The sequence below is a fragment of the Furipterus horrens genome, unplaced genomic scaffold (assembly GCF_987537825.1).
Source record: "Furipterus horrens unplaced genomic scaffold, mFurHor1.1.pri manual_scaffold_2, whole genome shotgun sequence".
Classification (NCBI taxonomy): Eukaryota; Metazoa; Chordata; class Mammalia; order Chiroptera; family Furipteridae; genus Furipterus; species Furipterus horrens.
The window spans coordinates 148,244,500-148,261,135 of NW_028327172.1; the positions used below are offsets into that span (position 1 = coordinate 148,244,500).

Genomic DNA, 16,636 nt, shown 5'->3' on the forward strand with positions numbered 1-16,636 from the left:
GTCCTTTATAAGATTATAATGGGTCTTAATATCTGAGAGGGATTGTTATTTTTTATTGTTAAAATAATTAATTAATCATTTATTTATTATAAAAAATAAGAAGAAGAATATATGAAAGGGTGAAGCAGGAGAGCTTGTATGTACAAACCATGGGCATGGATTTGGTGGGGGACTGCTAGGGGAGAGGGGGTGCTAGGCGGAGGGGAGCAAAGGGGAAAATATTGCAATTATTGTAACAATATAACCAATAAAATATAATTTAAAAAAAAAAGAAAAACCAAAAAATAAAATAAATAAAATAAAGCCTTAATCCATCCATGGTAACCCAATAAAGTTTCAAAAGCTGCTGACACAGAACTGTTTGGCAAAAATTTAAAATAAAATAATATACTTTATAGGGTATTCATTGAAGAGATTTCTTTTCTATGCCTATTCATCTTGTAGTAAGTCAGTTTTGTCCTGGAAGTTTCTATTATTAATAAAATAGTTTATAGGTTGAAGGCAAAGCTGTAATTAGAAAGAAGATTCAATTTCACCTTTATTTCTTTCAGGATCAGCTAAAGATAATCTCAGTATGTACTGAGTAACATTTGTTTGCAACAAAGAGATACACAATTAAGAAAGAGGAACAAAGGATCCAGCTTGTAAGTCATCAAAGTGCTTTATTTTGTAAAGCCCGGCTCATGTCTGGAGTGTGTTGTTAGCACTAGGAGATACAAGGCAAACTTCCTCACTTTGTCCAAATAGTTTATCAACAGAAATGAATGAGACTGTTACAGACAAAAATAAAGCATTTTGAAAACTTCTAAAAGCATATACAGATTGGCCATAAAGGAAATAGTTATTTGAATAATATATGTGTACCTTAACCTTACTTCAGGGTCTCACTTTTGTAATCTTGGGTCAAAGAAACTACAGTATAACTTCAGAACACAGAAAGTGACTGGATTCCAGAATGAGTAGTGGGGGAGGGGGGGGTGGGACCAAGTCACAGTCTCAATTAACTTAAATGCACAAAATACATATCTGGACAACCGTGTCATAGCGGTGTTAACATCATCTGCTAAGGACAACAGATCTATGTGAAGTCAGTAGATAAGAGTAGGATGGTGTTGCTGCAGGATTCCAAAGACACTGATTTGCTATTACCTTGTGTTTTCTGAAGTAAACCCATATACATTGGGCACAATTACAATCTTGATAAGCCCTGAAGTAAAGTTACTGAAAGAGGCAGTATGGCAGGGGGGTTGTTGAGTTATAAGTTATTATTGAAGGTTGTTTATTTTCTTTTCTGAAACTGCCTACAAAAATCATCTCATATTTTAAACAAAGAACTTCAAAGGCACAGCTTTAGCACAGTGTATAAGTTGATAACCTATTCTAAGCAAGTCTAATATTTTAGCTTGACGCCTTTCAGAAAATGCTGGAAAGTTGGTAAGTACATGATCGATGTTGGAAATTTATAACTTGATTAAACACATCAGCACAGTTTAGGGCAATGAACTTACATAACCAGATTTGGGTTAAGCATTAAAAAAAACCATTAGGTTCATAAATGTACATTTGGAAGAAACAAAAACAATTCTTTTCCTTTAATTGTAAAAGATTGCCTACCATATACTTTGAATAAAACATTCACCCCAAAATATGACTGCAGGATACACTTCAAAATATGACAAACATTAATTCACCTACACTGTAAAATGACTTTACATGTAAACTTCAAAAATCACATGCTGTACATTAAATTTTTAGATTCAAAAATATCCCTGTTTTCCTAATAATGTAAACAGTAATATCGAGGGTTTCAGTTAAAGGGATAATTCATAACAAAATACCACTGTTTAAACAATGGTCAAACATAAACATCTTATAATTCAGATTTGTAATCAGAACAGGAGAATTGAGAATTCTAATGATTTGCTCACCTTCCCACCATGGGAGATGTAGATACCATTGCCCCAAACTATGCACTTTTCAGGTAAGCTTTATTTTTATTTTGTAGCATTAATTCTTATGTTGCAAAATAAGTGTAACAGTGAAGAAGCTCCAGGAAAGAACAGAGAAGTAAGCAGTTTTCCTGGATGTATTTACTGAGGTGAAAATGTACAAATAGAATCACTAGGGGCATCAGCTTCTTGCTGGAGGAGGGGTGTTGGTCCCGGGACATCAAAAGTCCTGACACCGTGTGGAGGCAGAGCCCTGAACCAGGACATGCAGGAGATGCCAGCACTCCTCTGTCCGTGCCAGGGGCTTGGGGTACAACTATTAAGGAGTGTCAGCGTGCGTGGTAGGAGTGTAACATTCGTGGTTAAGTTTTTTCTTTTAATCACCATCATTATTATTATCATCATTATTATTATCTTCATTATTATTATGAATACTGTCTCACATATTTCAACTCCAAAAAGTAAACTGATCCACAGTTTATCGTGTGATGCCAACATGGTTGGTCTGACATGCATTTCCTTTTTCCCCTCCCCCCAGCATATGCTCATTCATTCATTCACTCATTCATTCACTCGTCCACAGCTGGAATCAGAAGGTTGCTGCCCAAAACACTCTGACTGAAGCTGATTGGTTTTCATTAATTAATTAATTCTGAAGACATACACACAGAACACACACACACACACACACACACACACACACACACACACACACACCCCAGAAATAGCTAGAATGATGCTGGGAAATATCAGGTAGCTGTTAAAGCGAGTAGCCCCCAAATCAGTCATCTTGGCCTAAAGATGTAAACGAGGAGGTGTGCTTCACTGAGTTTGGTTTTCATCTTTTCTACACCAAAGTCACCTCTGTCCTTCCCATGCTTGTGTCCATCTGAGACTGTAGGAGGTTACGTCAAGATGTGGCCAATAAAGTCCAAAAAGCGCTTTGAATACTGTTCTGGGTTCACGGTCGAGATCTCTGCACCAGCCTGGGTAGTTTTAAAGGAGAGGAATATTGATATAATTACTACTCGGTATCTGCAGCAATTTCTGACTGCAGCTGAATATAAAGCTAATAATTTTCAAATCTGTGCAGGCTCTGCTCTTAAAACTCAAAACATCTTGGTAAGTGTGTCTAAATAATCAAGGTTCTTAGGAATCTGTGTGTGAAAATGAGGCAGAGTGGCAGGAACAAAAGATGCTATTATCACATACTTTGTGATTGCTGTGACTTAAAAATAAAAAATAAAAAATAAAACTAGCCATGTTTGGAGTGTGCCCGCCAAACAGTGGAATCTGTGTGGCTTACATTTAGAAGCCATGGGACAATACTTTTCGTTTTTCGAGAGAGCAGATTGTAGATACCTTGAGAATGATGCAAACATCAACATTCGGCTAAAAGAAAACTGATGATAATGATGTAAACATTGTGTTTATTTTTCTGGACAATGTAAGCAGTTGAGTGCTCTAAAACCAGTTGGCAGCAGCAACAGTAGGTTCTGTGTCAGCTGCCCCAGCTCCTTCCCAGCACCCTGAGCAGGAGAGGCACGGCACTGCTGACTGCGTTTCTCCCAGGGAGCAGGGCTGGCTTCCCTCAAGCCCATGGCACAGGGATGCCATTGTTCCCCTTCACAGAGACCTGCTTGGAGCAAGGATGCTGGGCCCCTTGCAATGGCTGGGTGGGGGATTTCCTATTTCAAGAGGCAAGCAGACTGAAGGTAGTTACTGGCGGGTTTCCTGAACAGCAAAGGGGAAGAACAGGCTTTTACTAAGTCACCAGGTGCTATTTTTAGATACCCATGCACAATGAGGAGCGTCATTTCCATGTCTGGCTTGGGTCGCTGGGATCGCCACAGACAAGCCCAGGCCTTGAAGGCAGAGAACGGTTCCCAGCAGCAGCTCAACACAACATTCCTTTACTAAGAGAAATGTTTTGTTCTTGCAACTGCACACGATTTTAGGCCATGTGGTATATTATGGGGCCGAGCTGGTAACTTACAGGGGAGGCGAAAATGGAGCCATGCATGCTGTGGTACATTTCCAATTCCGTATGGAATAGAATATATTACAGCAGATTTGAGGAGGGATGGGAACAAATACAGAACACTCCCCAGTGTTCGGCCTGCTCTTCTCAAATATTCCCCCAACAAAACCCAATCAGCAAGGCATTAGGACCCCCTTGATCAGTTGGGAGAACTGGAGTTCCAAAATGTTTCTTCAAGGTCACACAGGGAAAGGTGAAATAGGCTTTCCAACCCAGATCTATGGCTCCTGTAGTGCACCTGGTGGATCCATAGCAGCATAATGGACACCAACAATTTGGGAGCCGCAACCAGGCAATGGGGTTCACTGATGGGGCGGGGGGCAGGGCTAGGTCCTGTGGAGCAATCCTATCTGTTACTTCGTAGTGATGTGATCCTGGCAAGTTGCCCCTTCCAGGGCAACTTTAGTTTCTTCAGCTGATAAACAGGGATACAGTAGTACCCCTCCTAGCCTTGTCATGGGGATTAACAAGCTACCATATGCCTGGAATAATAATAATTCCAAGCAAGCACAACAAAGGTAAGGAATTCAGATGATTAAACTTTGACCTTGCACCAGAAATATTTCTGTAATATAAAAAAATACAATTTACTGTGGGGATATATATACACACAAATACTGCCTATTTTGGAAGTGTCTGAAGCAGAGAATAGTGCTTCAGTTCTGAACATTACATATTAAAACACCAGACTACCTTCAGCCCTTTTATCTTTGAAACATTTTTCAAACAAAAAAGAATTTGTGTAACATTCTACGGATGCATGTGTCTACGAACTGCCCGGTATGTAAAGGGAAGAGTCACAGCTAAGTTTAGGTGACTTGCCAAAAGCCTAGGCAGCTGAGGAGAGCAGCCTGAGCCGGGACATGCTGGCTCTGGGTCCTGCACTCAGACCTCCTGCAGGAAACAAGAACAACCGAAGGACCTGGAGCATCAGAGGGGAGAGGCGCAGCCTGGAGGACTCAAGGGCTCAGGAGCAGAGAAGGAAACAAAATGAAGATACTTACGCCGTGTTTAACAGTTTTTGCAGCGTGGGCAGCTTTCTTTTTTGCATCATAATGAGTCAGAATGTCAATAATTGCCATGAAGTACACCTCTTTCCTAGGTGAGTCTGTAAAGGAATGAGAGCAAAGCTGGGCACAAACGGTAACTCCTGGGAAGGCACGAGCTGCTGAGGGAGGGCAAGTACTGGAGGGCAATAGGTTCAGGAGGGTGCAGATGGAGGGCGTCCAAGCACAAAGGCACAGAGGCTTTCAGAGGCCCTGCGACACCTGTGTGCCCCTATTAAACAGAGGAACTCTCTGTACCCAATTCCCTCGCAATTTAAAAAGTAAAAAAAGAAGAACATAACTCCAGGATATTAACAGTGGAGGGTGAAAGGTGAGATAGTTTCTATTTTTTTTGTTAATCTGCATTTTCTTTAGTGGTTGTATATTGCTTTGGTGTAAAGAAACTTTCTATTTTTAAAATACTCTATAAAAAAGTAAAAGCAATTACGCTACTTAATCCTTCTCTACCATTAGATGCTAATTCCTGATTAGATGCTAGTTACTAATTCTCATTGGACCTAATATCAGAACTAGATAAAGGCATGTGTCATGTACAATTTCTATCCTCTACATATTTCCACAAATGTGATGCTGTTTCAGTTATGAAGAATAAGAAAAGTACATTTGACTGTATCTAATTTTCTGTGTTCAAGAAACAATTTTGCTGAGCAAAATAAATATATAACTCAAACTCACTTGGATGATATGCTACAAGAAATTTAAAAAAATGATGAATCATAATTTTTATTACTCAAAAAGAGGCCTGCTTTTATCATATCTCTAAAATGTTTTTTCATGTATATGTAGCTCTATGGTAGAATGTAACATTTCTTCAAATATGCAATTTCACAGGTATTGAAAATTAAGATTGATCTCACTCTAGAGAAGAGGGACACAGACCCCATAATGGGGGGGCGGGGAGCAAAAGACAGACACAGAAGCAAGTCAGAGTCTCATCCCACACCCTGGGCTGGCTTCAGCGCTTATGAGAAGGAAAAGGCAAGCTGAGATGAGGTGTCTGCCCTACAGGATGTCCATGTGAGGTTCAGAGTGGACCACATAGGTTACCTATCTCAGGATAGATTTGTGACACTTTAGATTCATATAAAAGATAGTTCAGAATAAAAATATTTAAAAACATTCTATGCATGTTATCTATATGTATTTAAGTTCATGTATATGTGTTATATATGTAACACAGTTTGTGGTCCCCCTATTCCCTCAACATCATGAAATTCAAGGACCTCACCACATTACACTTTTCAAAAACAGAGATTACAGTTACCTTTACCATACTCTTATCCCCAAATCAACTCATCGGGACTCTGGAGAACAAAGTATGCAGGGCAGCATAATTTTAAACTGGTGTTATAATTACTGGTAGATAATCACAAATAATTACTGGTAGATAATGCACAAATCAAACCACTTCATACATAAGAAGAGTTGATAGTAACTGAGCTTACTTTCATGGCATTTAATTCCATAAACATCAATGTTTGGATCAAACTCCCCTGGAGCCAAGGGTGGGGAGCTGTTGAGCGTGTTTCCAGGACTGTCTGGAGGGGTTCCGATGGGATGGGTACCATCGCTCTCTCCCTCCTCTTCCCCATCATTCTCTTCACATTCCACCTCTTCCTGTTCAGCTCTCTCCACGTCGTGGATTCCCACCAGCAGGCTATAGTCCATGAGCTTTAACTGGGCAAGAAACTGGAGGGTGGGAGGTGACAGGGTCAGTTATGCCTTAAACAAAACCTTAGATTTAAAGAAAACAAGCTCAGAAAAATATACGTGGGGGAAGCTGTAAGTGAAGGAACGGGAGAATGGAGAGGAGGATCTCCCTGAGAGGTGGCCAGGAGCCTTCTTCAGGTGTGCTCAAAGTCCCAGGCAATTTCTCTGGCCAAAAATGTGGCCTTGCACTTCGGCTGGCTCAGAGCTGGTGTTCTGCTCCTAGAAATGCTAAGCTGGATACTGAGAGGCATGCATTTATCACATCTAGACTGGATTATGCCAAAAAGCAGAGAGCATGCCTGGCAAAAGAAGACACTGAAGGAGCAAAGAGAACATTTCTCCCAACAATTAACACGGCTAATGGAAAAAACCAGAGACCTCCCAAATAGCTTCCAGCAGAGTGTCTCAGAACAGTTTGTGAAAGCACTCTGTAATTCAGCGTACTCTGCTGAGGAGATTGTGCTGTCCATCACATAAGTAAAAGCCCAATGTCCCAATCAACCAGCAAAGACCCATGTCAATGCTCTGGTGAATAATGCAGTCCTCAGGTAGGTTTCCTTCTGATGGAAGCAGGGAGACCAGAGATGCTGAAGGTGGTTTGCTCTCCAAGAGGCAGTGCAGACTCTCCTTCTCCTGTTCCAGCCATAGCTAGAAAGTAGTATGCGGCAAGACCCAGCTCTGGGGTTTGGCTACTCCTGCCTGCCAAATTCTTTTTTGACTTTGCATGTTGTGATTTTTCTTTTCTTCTTTTTTAGTAGATGTACCCAGAAACACGTCTTTAAGCACAATATACTAATCGATCAGTTAAAATACGGATAGTATTATTGAGGGCAAAATGTGGCAGCCCATCTACTGGCTAGAACTAAAAGACTCTCTAATCCCCAGCTGGCTGGCTCTTCACAGGGTACAATTCTGCTCAGATCCAGGGCTCATGGTCCAAGAAGGTGTCTGACCCTGATTCTTGAAGGATTTGGCGCCATCCTTGCTTAGTGATGCAGCACAGTTGATGGGCCTTGGGATTACTCTGATAGAATTTAAGAAATAAATTTCCTTACACAAAGGATAATCATATGAAATGAAAGGTCTTGAAGTTCTGGCTGAAATGAAATGAAATCAATTTGTGGAGATGTGCAGAGCTGAAAGAGAAGCCATACTCTCTTAAAGACAAGGAGAGGACCTCACACTCCAGCTGTCACCAGCCCAAACTTTCCCCTGCTTGCTTACCCCTTCCTCAGCTCCTATTTCTTCTTCATCTTCCCACTGGGGTCAGGCTTAATTTTCCCCATTTGTTTTGAGCTCAGAAAAAAAAAAATCACAAATCTTTAAGCAAGGTAGGAGAAACCTAATACTTAAAAATAGAAGCAAACCATTTATTTAAAAAGTGTGCTGAATGGCCACCAGGTATATAAAAAACTGCTCACCATCACTAATCATCAGGAAAAATACCAATCAAAACCACAATAAGATATCATCTCACATTTGCCAGAATGGCTATTATCAAAAAGACAAGAAATAGCAAGTGTTGGCAAAGATGTGGAGAAAAGGGAACCCTTGTGCATTGTTGGTATGGTTGTAAATTGGTATAACCACCATAAAAAACAATCGGGGGGTTCTCAAAAAATTAAAAATATGCTCAAGCAAAATCATCTCTGGGTATATAACCAAAGGGAACGAAACCATTTTCTATCAGCACCCCATGTTCCCTGCAGCATTATTCACAATAGCCATGACATGGAAACAAACCTAAGTGTCCACTGATGGATGAATGGATAAGGAAGTGGTGATATATACACAACGGAATATTATTCAGCCTTTAAAAAAAGGAAATACATTAGTCAGGTATTGCATGTTTTAAAAATTCTTCTGGCACACCGGTTGAAAATCGCTGATCTAATGTATAACACAGTGACCATAGTTGACAACACTGTATTGTGTAATTGAGATCTGCTAAGAGAGTAGGACTTAAATGTTCTTATATACACACTAAAAGGTACACATGTGAGATGATGGATGCTCTAATTTAATTAACTCAATGGGGGGAATCCTTTCACAATGGATACATATATCAAACCATCATGTCGTACACTAAATATCTCATCATTTTATTTGTCTATTACACCTTAGTAAAGCTGGGGAAAATCTAAAAGTGCTACTTATTCAATCAAAAAATAAAACAATAGAGTGCTCATTCTCAAGCCTCGAGTCAGTTTTCTGAGCCATTGCTCCTCCCATGGCTTTCCCCAAACCCCACCATTAAATCATCTCAAAACCAACTGGCCACTTCCACTTCCCTCAGCCAGCCTTCTCTTACAGTGGCCAGAGACTGCTCATCTCCCATATCATCTGGTAATTGCTGGGCTTTAGAAAGCATGTGGCCAGGAACCTGCTCATACAGACGACTTGCCGCCTCTCAAGAGAATAATATCACCATAAGGGGCTTTCTTTACCAACATAGAGCCAGACACCTAGTCAGGCACCAACTCAGTTATTCATACTGCTCCCCACAGACCCATGATGTAGGAGAGAACTAAGAGCTATGGGTACAAGGACAGCTAGCCTGGCACGAGATAGGCATTTGATCCCCATGAGAGACAGCAAATAGGCTCAGACAGATTAAAAGAAGTTGCCCAAGGATCAAAGCTCAGAAGTAGTGGATTTAGGATCCCAGGTTCAAAGCTCCATGGTCTTTATACTACATTTGCTGCCTCTGCAAGCTGCATTCAGGCAGCTTATCACAAATCTTGTTTTTTACAACACTGGTAGGGAAATAATGAGTTAAACAAATCAAATGGTTTCTGAGGAGGAGGATCTCCCAAAATTAGTAAGTGCTATGGATTTTCGAGAGGGGTATCACCGGCAGCATGCCTCACACCGATGTAATCATGGAACCTGCTTTTCCCCTTAAGAACAGCCTGTGAGCTTATGTTTTGGGAACAAAACATACTGGGAAATACTACATTAGAAGTACACAGTCATATCCTCTAACCCCCAGGAGGTCTGAAGGGCAGGATGCGCACTAGTGGCCCTGCTTTTGCCCCATTTGTTGTTTAAGGCAACCAGGAGGCTGTGCCTGCCCCAGAGCTCGGTCTCTGGGCTCCTAAAGAACAGGGTCAGTGCCTTTTCTGTCTTATCCATTGCCTGTACCATGCCAAGCACAGTGCCTGCCCTGACCCCTTTATCAGGGTCTTTCTCTGGCCTGCTTCTACCACCACCCCTACTGCCTCCAGAGGTCCAGGCACACCTGGAGATATTGACTGCCAGGTGACAACATCTCCCCTCAGAGTCCATGTGTGTGTGGTGGGTGCAGGGTGGGGGTGTGTGGCCAGGTGGGTCTTGCTCAGCTTGTATGGTGGCAGGGCGAAGGCCCCCTTCTCCCCATCTCTGCTCCTCTGGGACCTTGGAAGGTCCCTGGGAAGTGAGAAAGACTGGATGCTGCCCTAATTTTCCCCTCCAGCCTTCTGGAAAGGGAACAGCTTTTCAAAATGCAAATTTGATCTTGTCAGGCCCTGCTTAAAACCTTTCAATGATGTCTCATTTCTCACAGGGCAGAAATAAACTCTAACATCGCCCAGGGGACCTGGCTAGTTTGGCCCCATCACCTCCTGGGCTGTCTTGAACCCTGTTCTTGCCTGCCCCCAGTTACCTCCCACTAAACCTTTGAATCTCAGTTACAGGTTAGGGCATTTGCTCAGGAAGCCTTTCCTGATTCTGCCTAGGCCACACCCCAAAGCTTGGGCATGTACAGCACTGCACTTTCCCCCAATGATTTGCACATGCATCTTGTTAGATTACTTGAGTAATTTCTGTCTTTCTCAAACATGGCAGCCCCACGAGGGCAGGGGCTCTGGCTCTTCCTCCCTCATTGCATTCCTGACTCCCAGGAAGTGCCGGTAGATACTCAATATTTATTGAACAAGTGATTGAGATGTCTGCTTCTTCTTCCCTTGTCTTCTTTAACTCTCCGAATTTTTCCTAATCCCTTTCTTCACGAAATAACTTTGCCAACCACAAAAGAACACAAAACAAAGCAACAACAAAAAACCTTTGTCTGAGACTAAGTGGCAGTACCTGTCAGAAGCAAAAGTAGATCATTTATAGTTTATCTGTGCTCGGCAGAACAGAATCTCTGTTTAACATACAGGCCCACTGTTTAACATTCAGACAGGTGACTTTCAAATCCACTTTCAAGTGTGCTTTATGTACAAAAGTAAGGGGCTTCCTGTAATTAACCTGCCAAGGGTTGGACAGGGAAGGGATGCCAACCAGGACTGGACTATTGCACTAAACGGGCTGGTCTCCAGGCTCACACCTTCCTTCTGCATGTGTGCTGCTTACTAGGCCAGGCAGGTCCTGAGCTTCTTTCCCTGGCTTCCCATCTGTGGTCAGACCACCACTTAGGCCCCTCTACCAGTAAGGAAACAATTATATTCGAAAGTGAAGTTAGCTCCCACCACTGCCCACCATCAGTAAAATGGAAAAAATGCTTCTCTAGGTAAGAAGCTGTTCTGGTATTCCCAAGAAGATCAAGGAAACCAACTGCTGGTCTAAATGGGTATTACATAAGTGTCCAAGTCTGTGAGCCTGAGATAGAAAGGGTAAAGACAAAGGGCTCAGTTAGGAGTATAGGTTTGCTGATAAGGATGACTCATTTATTCTTCTTTAATTATAGTATCAGGTATTCTTAAAAATAAAAACAAAGAGTATAAATTTTGGAGTGAGATAGGAGATTAAATCATATTTCTCTCATTTACTAGCTCTGTGCCTTGACGATGACTTCACCCCTTGCACTCAGTTATTCTAACTATAAAATAGGGCAATACCACTCAGCTCACAGGGTTGTGGAAAGGATTACAAAGAGATAATGTAGTTGAGACAATGAAACATGCAACAATGGGAGCTGTTATTATAACTGCCCACGTTGTCATCATTATGGTCGGCGGCGGCAGCCGTCCGTCTCGAGAGACGATGGTGTAGCTTCTTAAGAGTCTATCTGCACCGCCGAGAACGGCTGTGCAGTCCGACTCGGGAGTGACACGGTATCTGTCTCCTCCCGTGTTGAATCGACATCTTGCGATGACGCTGGAGTGTCCTCTCCAGTGAAGCTGAAGCTACAGAGCCTGGGCAGGGTGATATGGAGGGTCTGCTGTTGCCCATGCAGCAGACCCCGCCTCTCTTCGCAGCTGAAGGGTCCAAGGGAAAGACGGAGTCGATACAGCTTGGGTTCAGGTGCGCCGCAGGAGTTGCCGGTGTTGACTACAACGTCAAACCGCCTTAGGGACTCCGGCTCCGGATTTTCTGTCGGGGTTTACTCCCTTAGCCTTTCCCCTGAAGAGGTATGCCGCAAGGCAGCGGAGGTTTTTGGAGTCAGAGTTTTCCTTCTCTGATCATCATTATGGTAGAAGGCCCCTTTTTCATCAACTATGCAATTTAAACCATAAGTTAGGTGGGCCAAATGCAGAAGTGCCCATTGATTCACTAGCTCTTATCATCACAAACTTTATTTTAAATATCTTCTGAAGTAGACTGAAATGAAATGTGGCAATAAATATGAGATTCTCATGAGAAAAAATTCCTGTTAGGAATTTTATGTATCTTAATACATATTTGCTCAGTTTGTGTTCGTTCCTTTCAGCTTCTGCCTCAAATTTATAGATTTTTTAAAAAGTACATACAATTTCAAAGCATGAAGATTTTAAAATATTTATAACCTTTAGGTCTCCTGTTTTTCCTCTTTTCTGATTTCTTAATAATTACCTAAACATCTTTGGCCCGGCTCTTTTTCCATCAGAATATCCCACCTAATCTGATTCCTTCATAATTAATTCCTCATTATGCCACATCTTTGAGCTAGTAGTATCTTCCTCAAGATCTTTATGAGCCCTGTCATAAACTCTTCTAGAAAACTATTGTGGCAAAAGAACCATTAATAAATTCTCCTTCCCAACAGATTTAAATTCACTTTATTAGCTAACTTTATTAACACATTTGCTCTACTGAATTACCCCAACACACCTGTGACACAGAATTAAAATCCAACCAGCTTTATCTAAGAGTTATATTTTATCACTTGTTAAATTCCCCTCTGGGGTCTTTATCAGAAAAATAAAGTCTCAACCACGCTCGCAAACATTTTTAATTTGCATTTTGTATCAAGAGAAGTTTGGGAGTGTGGCCTCTGACAGCCTCAAATCCCAGGCTGAATTTAGTAGCTGTGTATCTTTCAGTGGATTACACAGTGTCTCTGGACTCAGTTTTCTCATCCATTTACTGGGATAATGATAGCACTCACCCTCAAGGAGTTGTTGTAAGAATGGAAAGAGATAATGACTGCATGGGAAGGACCTGGGCTCTCTATGTTCCATAATTGTCGGCTGCCACCCTCTCCCTCTCACCTGCTGCCAAGGTTGTGGGGCCATAAATCTGAGAGTTAAGAGTCCTGTGATAGGGGCAACCCCAGACACAGCAGGGAGAGCAGTTTTGCATTGTGTGACAATTGGGCCCCCAAGTGAGCCAATGAGAGGAGAGATCAGCTTTGGCTCTCCACCATCATGATCAGAGTTGACAACAAGCAGGTCACAAGACAAAAGTGATTTTCACTCTCCATAAAGCACTTTCTTTAGGAGAAAAAGGCTCACATATATTTAGTTATGTGCAAAGCTCTCTGAACTAAATTACTTTTCATGGCATATGAATAGAATAGGATTTCAATTGTAGGAAAAAAGCTAGATTCTCAAATGACAGTTCTTTTTTCTATAAAACTAGATTCTTGAGCTTTAGCATATTCATCTTTTACTTTGAACAGTAAGTAAAAAACAAAAAAATCCACCACCACCCCCGCCCCCCAGTCTCCCTGAAAACTGTACTCAAACTAACAGGCCAGTCATCTAAAATGGAAAGCATGGAACTGATGAAAACACTAAGCTAGATTAAATTCTAGCTTCATTGTCAAGATCGGATGTCAAGCTACTTCACCATAATTACTTGCTTAAAAATTTAATGATGCTTCAGCATGAATTTCAAAACTAAAGACACTGCTATCAACCACTGAGAATTTTTTTTAAATGAAAGAATGCTTTATGCCCTGCCTCCATTTCAACAAAACAGCTAAGTGTGAGAGCCATGTATGGGATTAAACTACCCAAATCCTCTAATCAACGACATTATTAGAGACAACAAAAGGACTAAGAGGATCCTTATGTAATTCAACTGTAAATCTGAACTGCTTCAGTTGCATTATTTCTGGAGTCTAAATATCATATAGTGATACAGAGCCAACAGAAAAAAAAAATGACAATTTTTTGTCAGATCACAGATAACCCTAAGGGCTTTTTAGCATACATAATTGCTAAAACAATATTATTCTCAGGATCAAAGATATGCTGATTAAAATAAAAATCCCAGAGTGTATGTCTAACTACTGTATTTAGTTATCAGTTAGATCAAGTTGACTCCAAAGTAAAGATGAAATGTTTAACTAATAAGAATTTTAATAAAAACCACTGACAATTGAGGAAAAGTAAATGAAAGACTGGAGAAAAAATGTTATATGATGAAAGCAAACACTTTTGTCTACTTTTTAAAAGTAGACAGTTGTATCTTTCACAAGTCACCAGTATTAAGGTTCTAAAAGAAGCATATACACCATGTAGGTTAAAATAATGTAAATTTTTAAAATTAAAATATCTATGACCTAAAAATAATTATAAACCAAGTTGGTCAGTCTGAACATCTTGCAGTGAAAGAGATGTGAGAAGATTTAAAAGGAAACTGTAGAACTGCTTTTGCCCTTGTGGAGAATGCGACCTAATGCATGACATTCATTCTGTGGTTCAACTCATTTCAACTGGTTTTGTTTGATGATATGAAAAAGAAAATCTTTCCACAAAACGTGTAAGTAGCAAAACTGGAGTAGGAGGAGGGGAACTGTATTTCAAAGTAGAAAAAAAAAGTACACACACATATACACATACATATGAACAAAAGTTAACAGCTCAGGAAAACTAAGTAACTGTCTTGTAACCTAACCCATTTCAAGGAAATAACTTTTTTCTTGAATTTATTTCTAAAAGAATTATATAAGCAAATCTAATGGGAGAACTACAATGCCTCTACAATAAACAAAAGGAAAGGAAAAGGTATTATATTTTTAATTCTTAAAACAATACTTAAAACAAAACTCCCTCATTATAGGCTTAAAGCCCATTTCCGCATAGTACTTTTATTTTTCACAACCATCCCCCATGATCCTGGTGTCCAAACTTCCTTTATGCTATTACTATAATGTGTGTGGCTGGCTTATTGGGCCCAATGACACGAGTTTCATGGAGGCTGGTGCAAATATCAAAGCATTAAGTGACCGGGGCTGTGTTTATTAGCACTGAGATGTGGTTTTGATGAAGAAAATCTCCAATTCAAATGGTTTCTAAACATTTGTTTCTGAAATGCTCTGCTGCCTGACAGAATGCAGTCATTCTCCTCCACCCCAGCTCTGGTGACTGTGGGCAGTCTGAGCAGGCTTTGACTATACAGGCCATCCCCACCAGCACAGGCCACCCCCACCAACAAAGAATGTGGGGACCTGAGGGTGGAGATACCAGCAGAAGACAGCAGGCACTTTCTCTTGTTTGTCGCCTAAGGGAGAGAGCTGCTGAACTAGTACACTTCTCTTTCAAACCATATCACATATGATTTACACTTGTTTATATCTGATTCTGATCATGTATGATATATATTTTTGCCTTGGTTACACATTTACAAAGATGATTTAAAAAGCTCCTATAAACCAACAATGTTGACATTTATACAGTGGGGATGTCCGTTGTGTTGATTTTTCTTACCTCAACATCTTTTTTCAGTTTTTCCAGGAACACCTTTTTGTTGTTGTCATCAATATAAATCTTTTGGCCCTCATTAATGAAATCATTATCCTTTAAAGTTGGCAGTTCTTTGGCCTAAAATAGAGGAACAAGAGAATGAGAAATACTCTTGAATGATATCTAGAGAACACCTACATCTCTTAATCCTGGAGGGTAAGTTTCTACTCTTGGAAATTGAGTTTGCCCCATTCACTTCAGGGGTCTTATCCAAGGCAAAAATGTGAGGTGGCCTGAGTACCGCAAGGGGTCACTAGTGAGCTAAGACCGCAGGAAGCATTCCCACTAGGACTGGAGGGTGAGGCATATACCTTACTACAAGACTTTGTAACAGATTCCATGGTCTTCTTAGGAATGACCCTGACTGTTTTCTTAGATTTGCTTTCTTACAAGAAGTCTTCTAAGTATAGAATTTGTATTCTTGGAATTGTGAGGAACCCTCAATTTTCTTACTGGTACAACCCAACTCCATATCCCCCATACTTTTTTGGGTAACCTTTGCTGGGGTCATGTTACAAACAACACATTATCTTGTCTCAGAAAAGCACCATCCATAATCATATCTAATTTCTGAATTGGGAAAAACATGAAGCCAAAGGTTAGGCATCTGCCCTTCCAAGCCTGCCTACTCACCACCCCACCAATAAGGAAATTCTGTTTTCATTTGTACAGTGTCAAAGGAAAATGTCTTCTTTTAGCATAAAACATATTCAGATGAGAAGTTCTACCCTTTACAAATAAACAAGAGGGTGGTGAGCTGGCAACGAAACTATATTTAAGTTAACCAACACAAAATAATGGGAGATTTTCAAAACATGGTCACAAGCAGGGAAAAACTCTAGCTTGGGCTATAGGATAATATAGGCATACAATTTTAAAGTAGTGTGGATAATTCTATTTAACTTTCTGCAACCTGCATTCTGAGAGTTCAAGACCATTCAAAACCCCTCTCCTCTCCTTTCAGCTAACTCAGCTTAGTTATTCCAGTTGAAAAGA

General features: G+C 40.7%; 1 protein-coding gene across 1 annotated transcript in view; it reads right to left on the bottom strand.

Annotated features, from left to right (window-relative positions):
- Positions 1 to 2,068: 2,068 nt before the first annotated feature.
- PIP4K2A (phosphatidylinositol-5-phosphate 4-kinase type 2 alpha) overlaps positions 2,069 to 16,636 on the bottom strand; it is a 161,109-nt gene continuing 146,541 nt past the window's right edge. Inside the window, exons 7-10 of the mRNA XM_090266598.1 lie at positions 15,605 to 15,718; positions 6,503 to 6,746; positions 4,995 to 5,098; positions 2,069 to 2,935 (exon numbers count right to left, since the gene is read on the bottom strand). Coding sequence (XP_090122724.1) covers positions 2,855 to 2,935; positions 4,995 to 5,098; positions 6,503 to 6,746; positions 15,605 to 15,718 — 543 coding nt within the window. The 3' untranslated portion in view covers positions 2,069 to 2,854. The remainder of the gene's footprint in view (positions 2,936 to 4,994; positions 5,099 to 6,502; positions 6,747 to 15,604; positions 15,719 to 16,636) is intronic.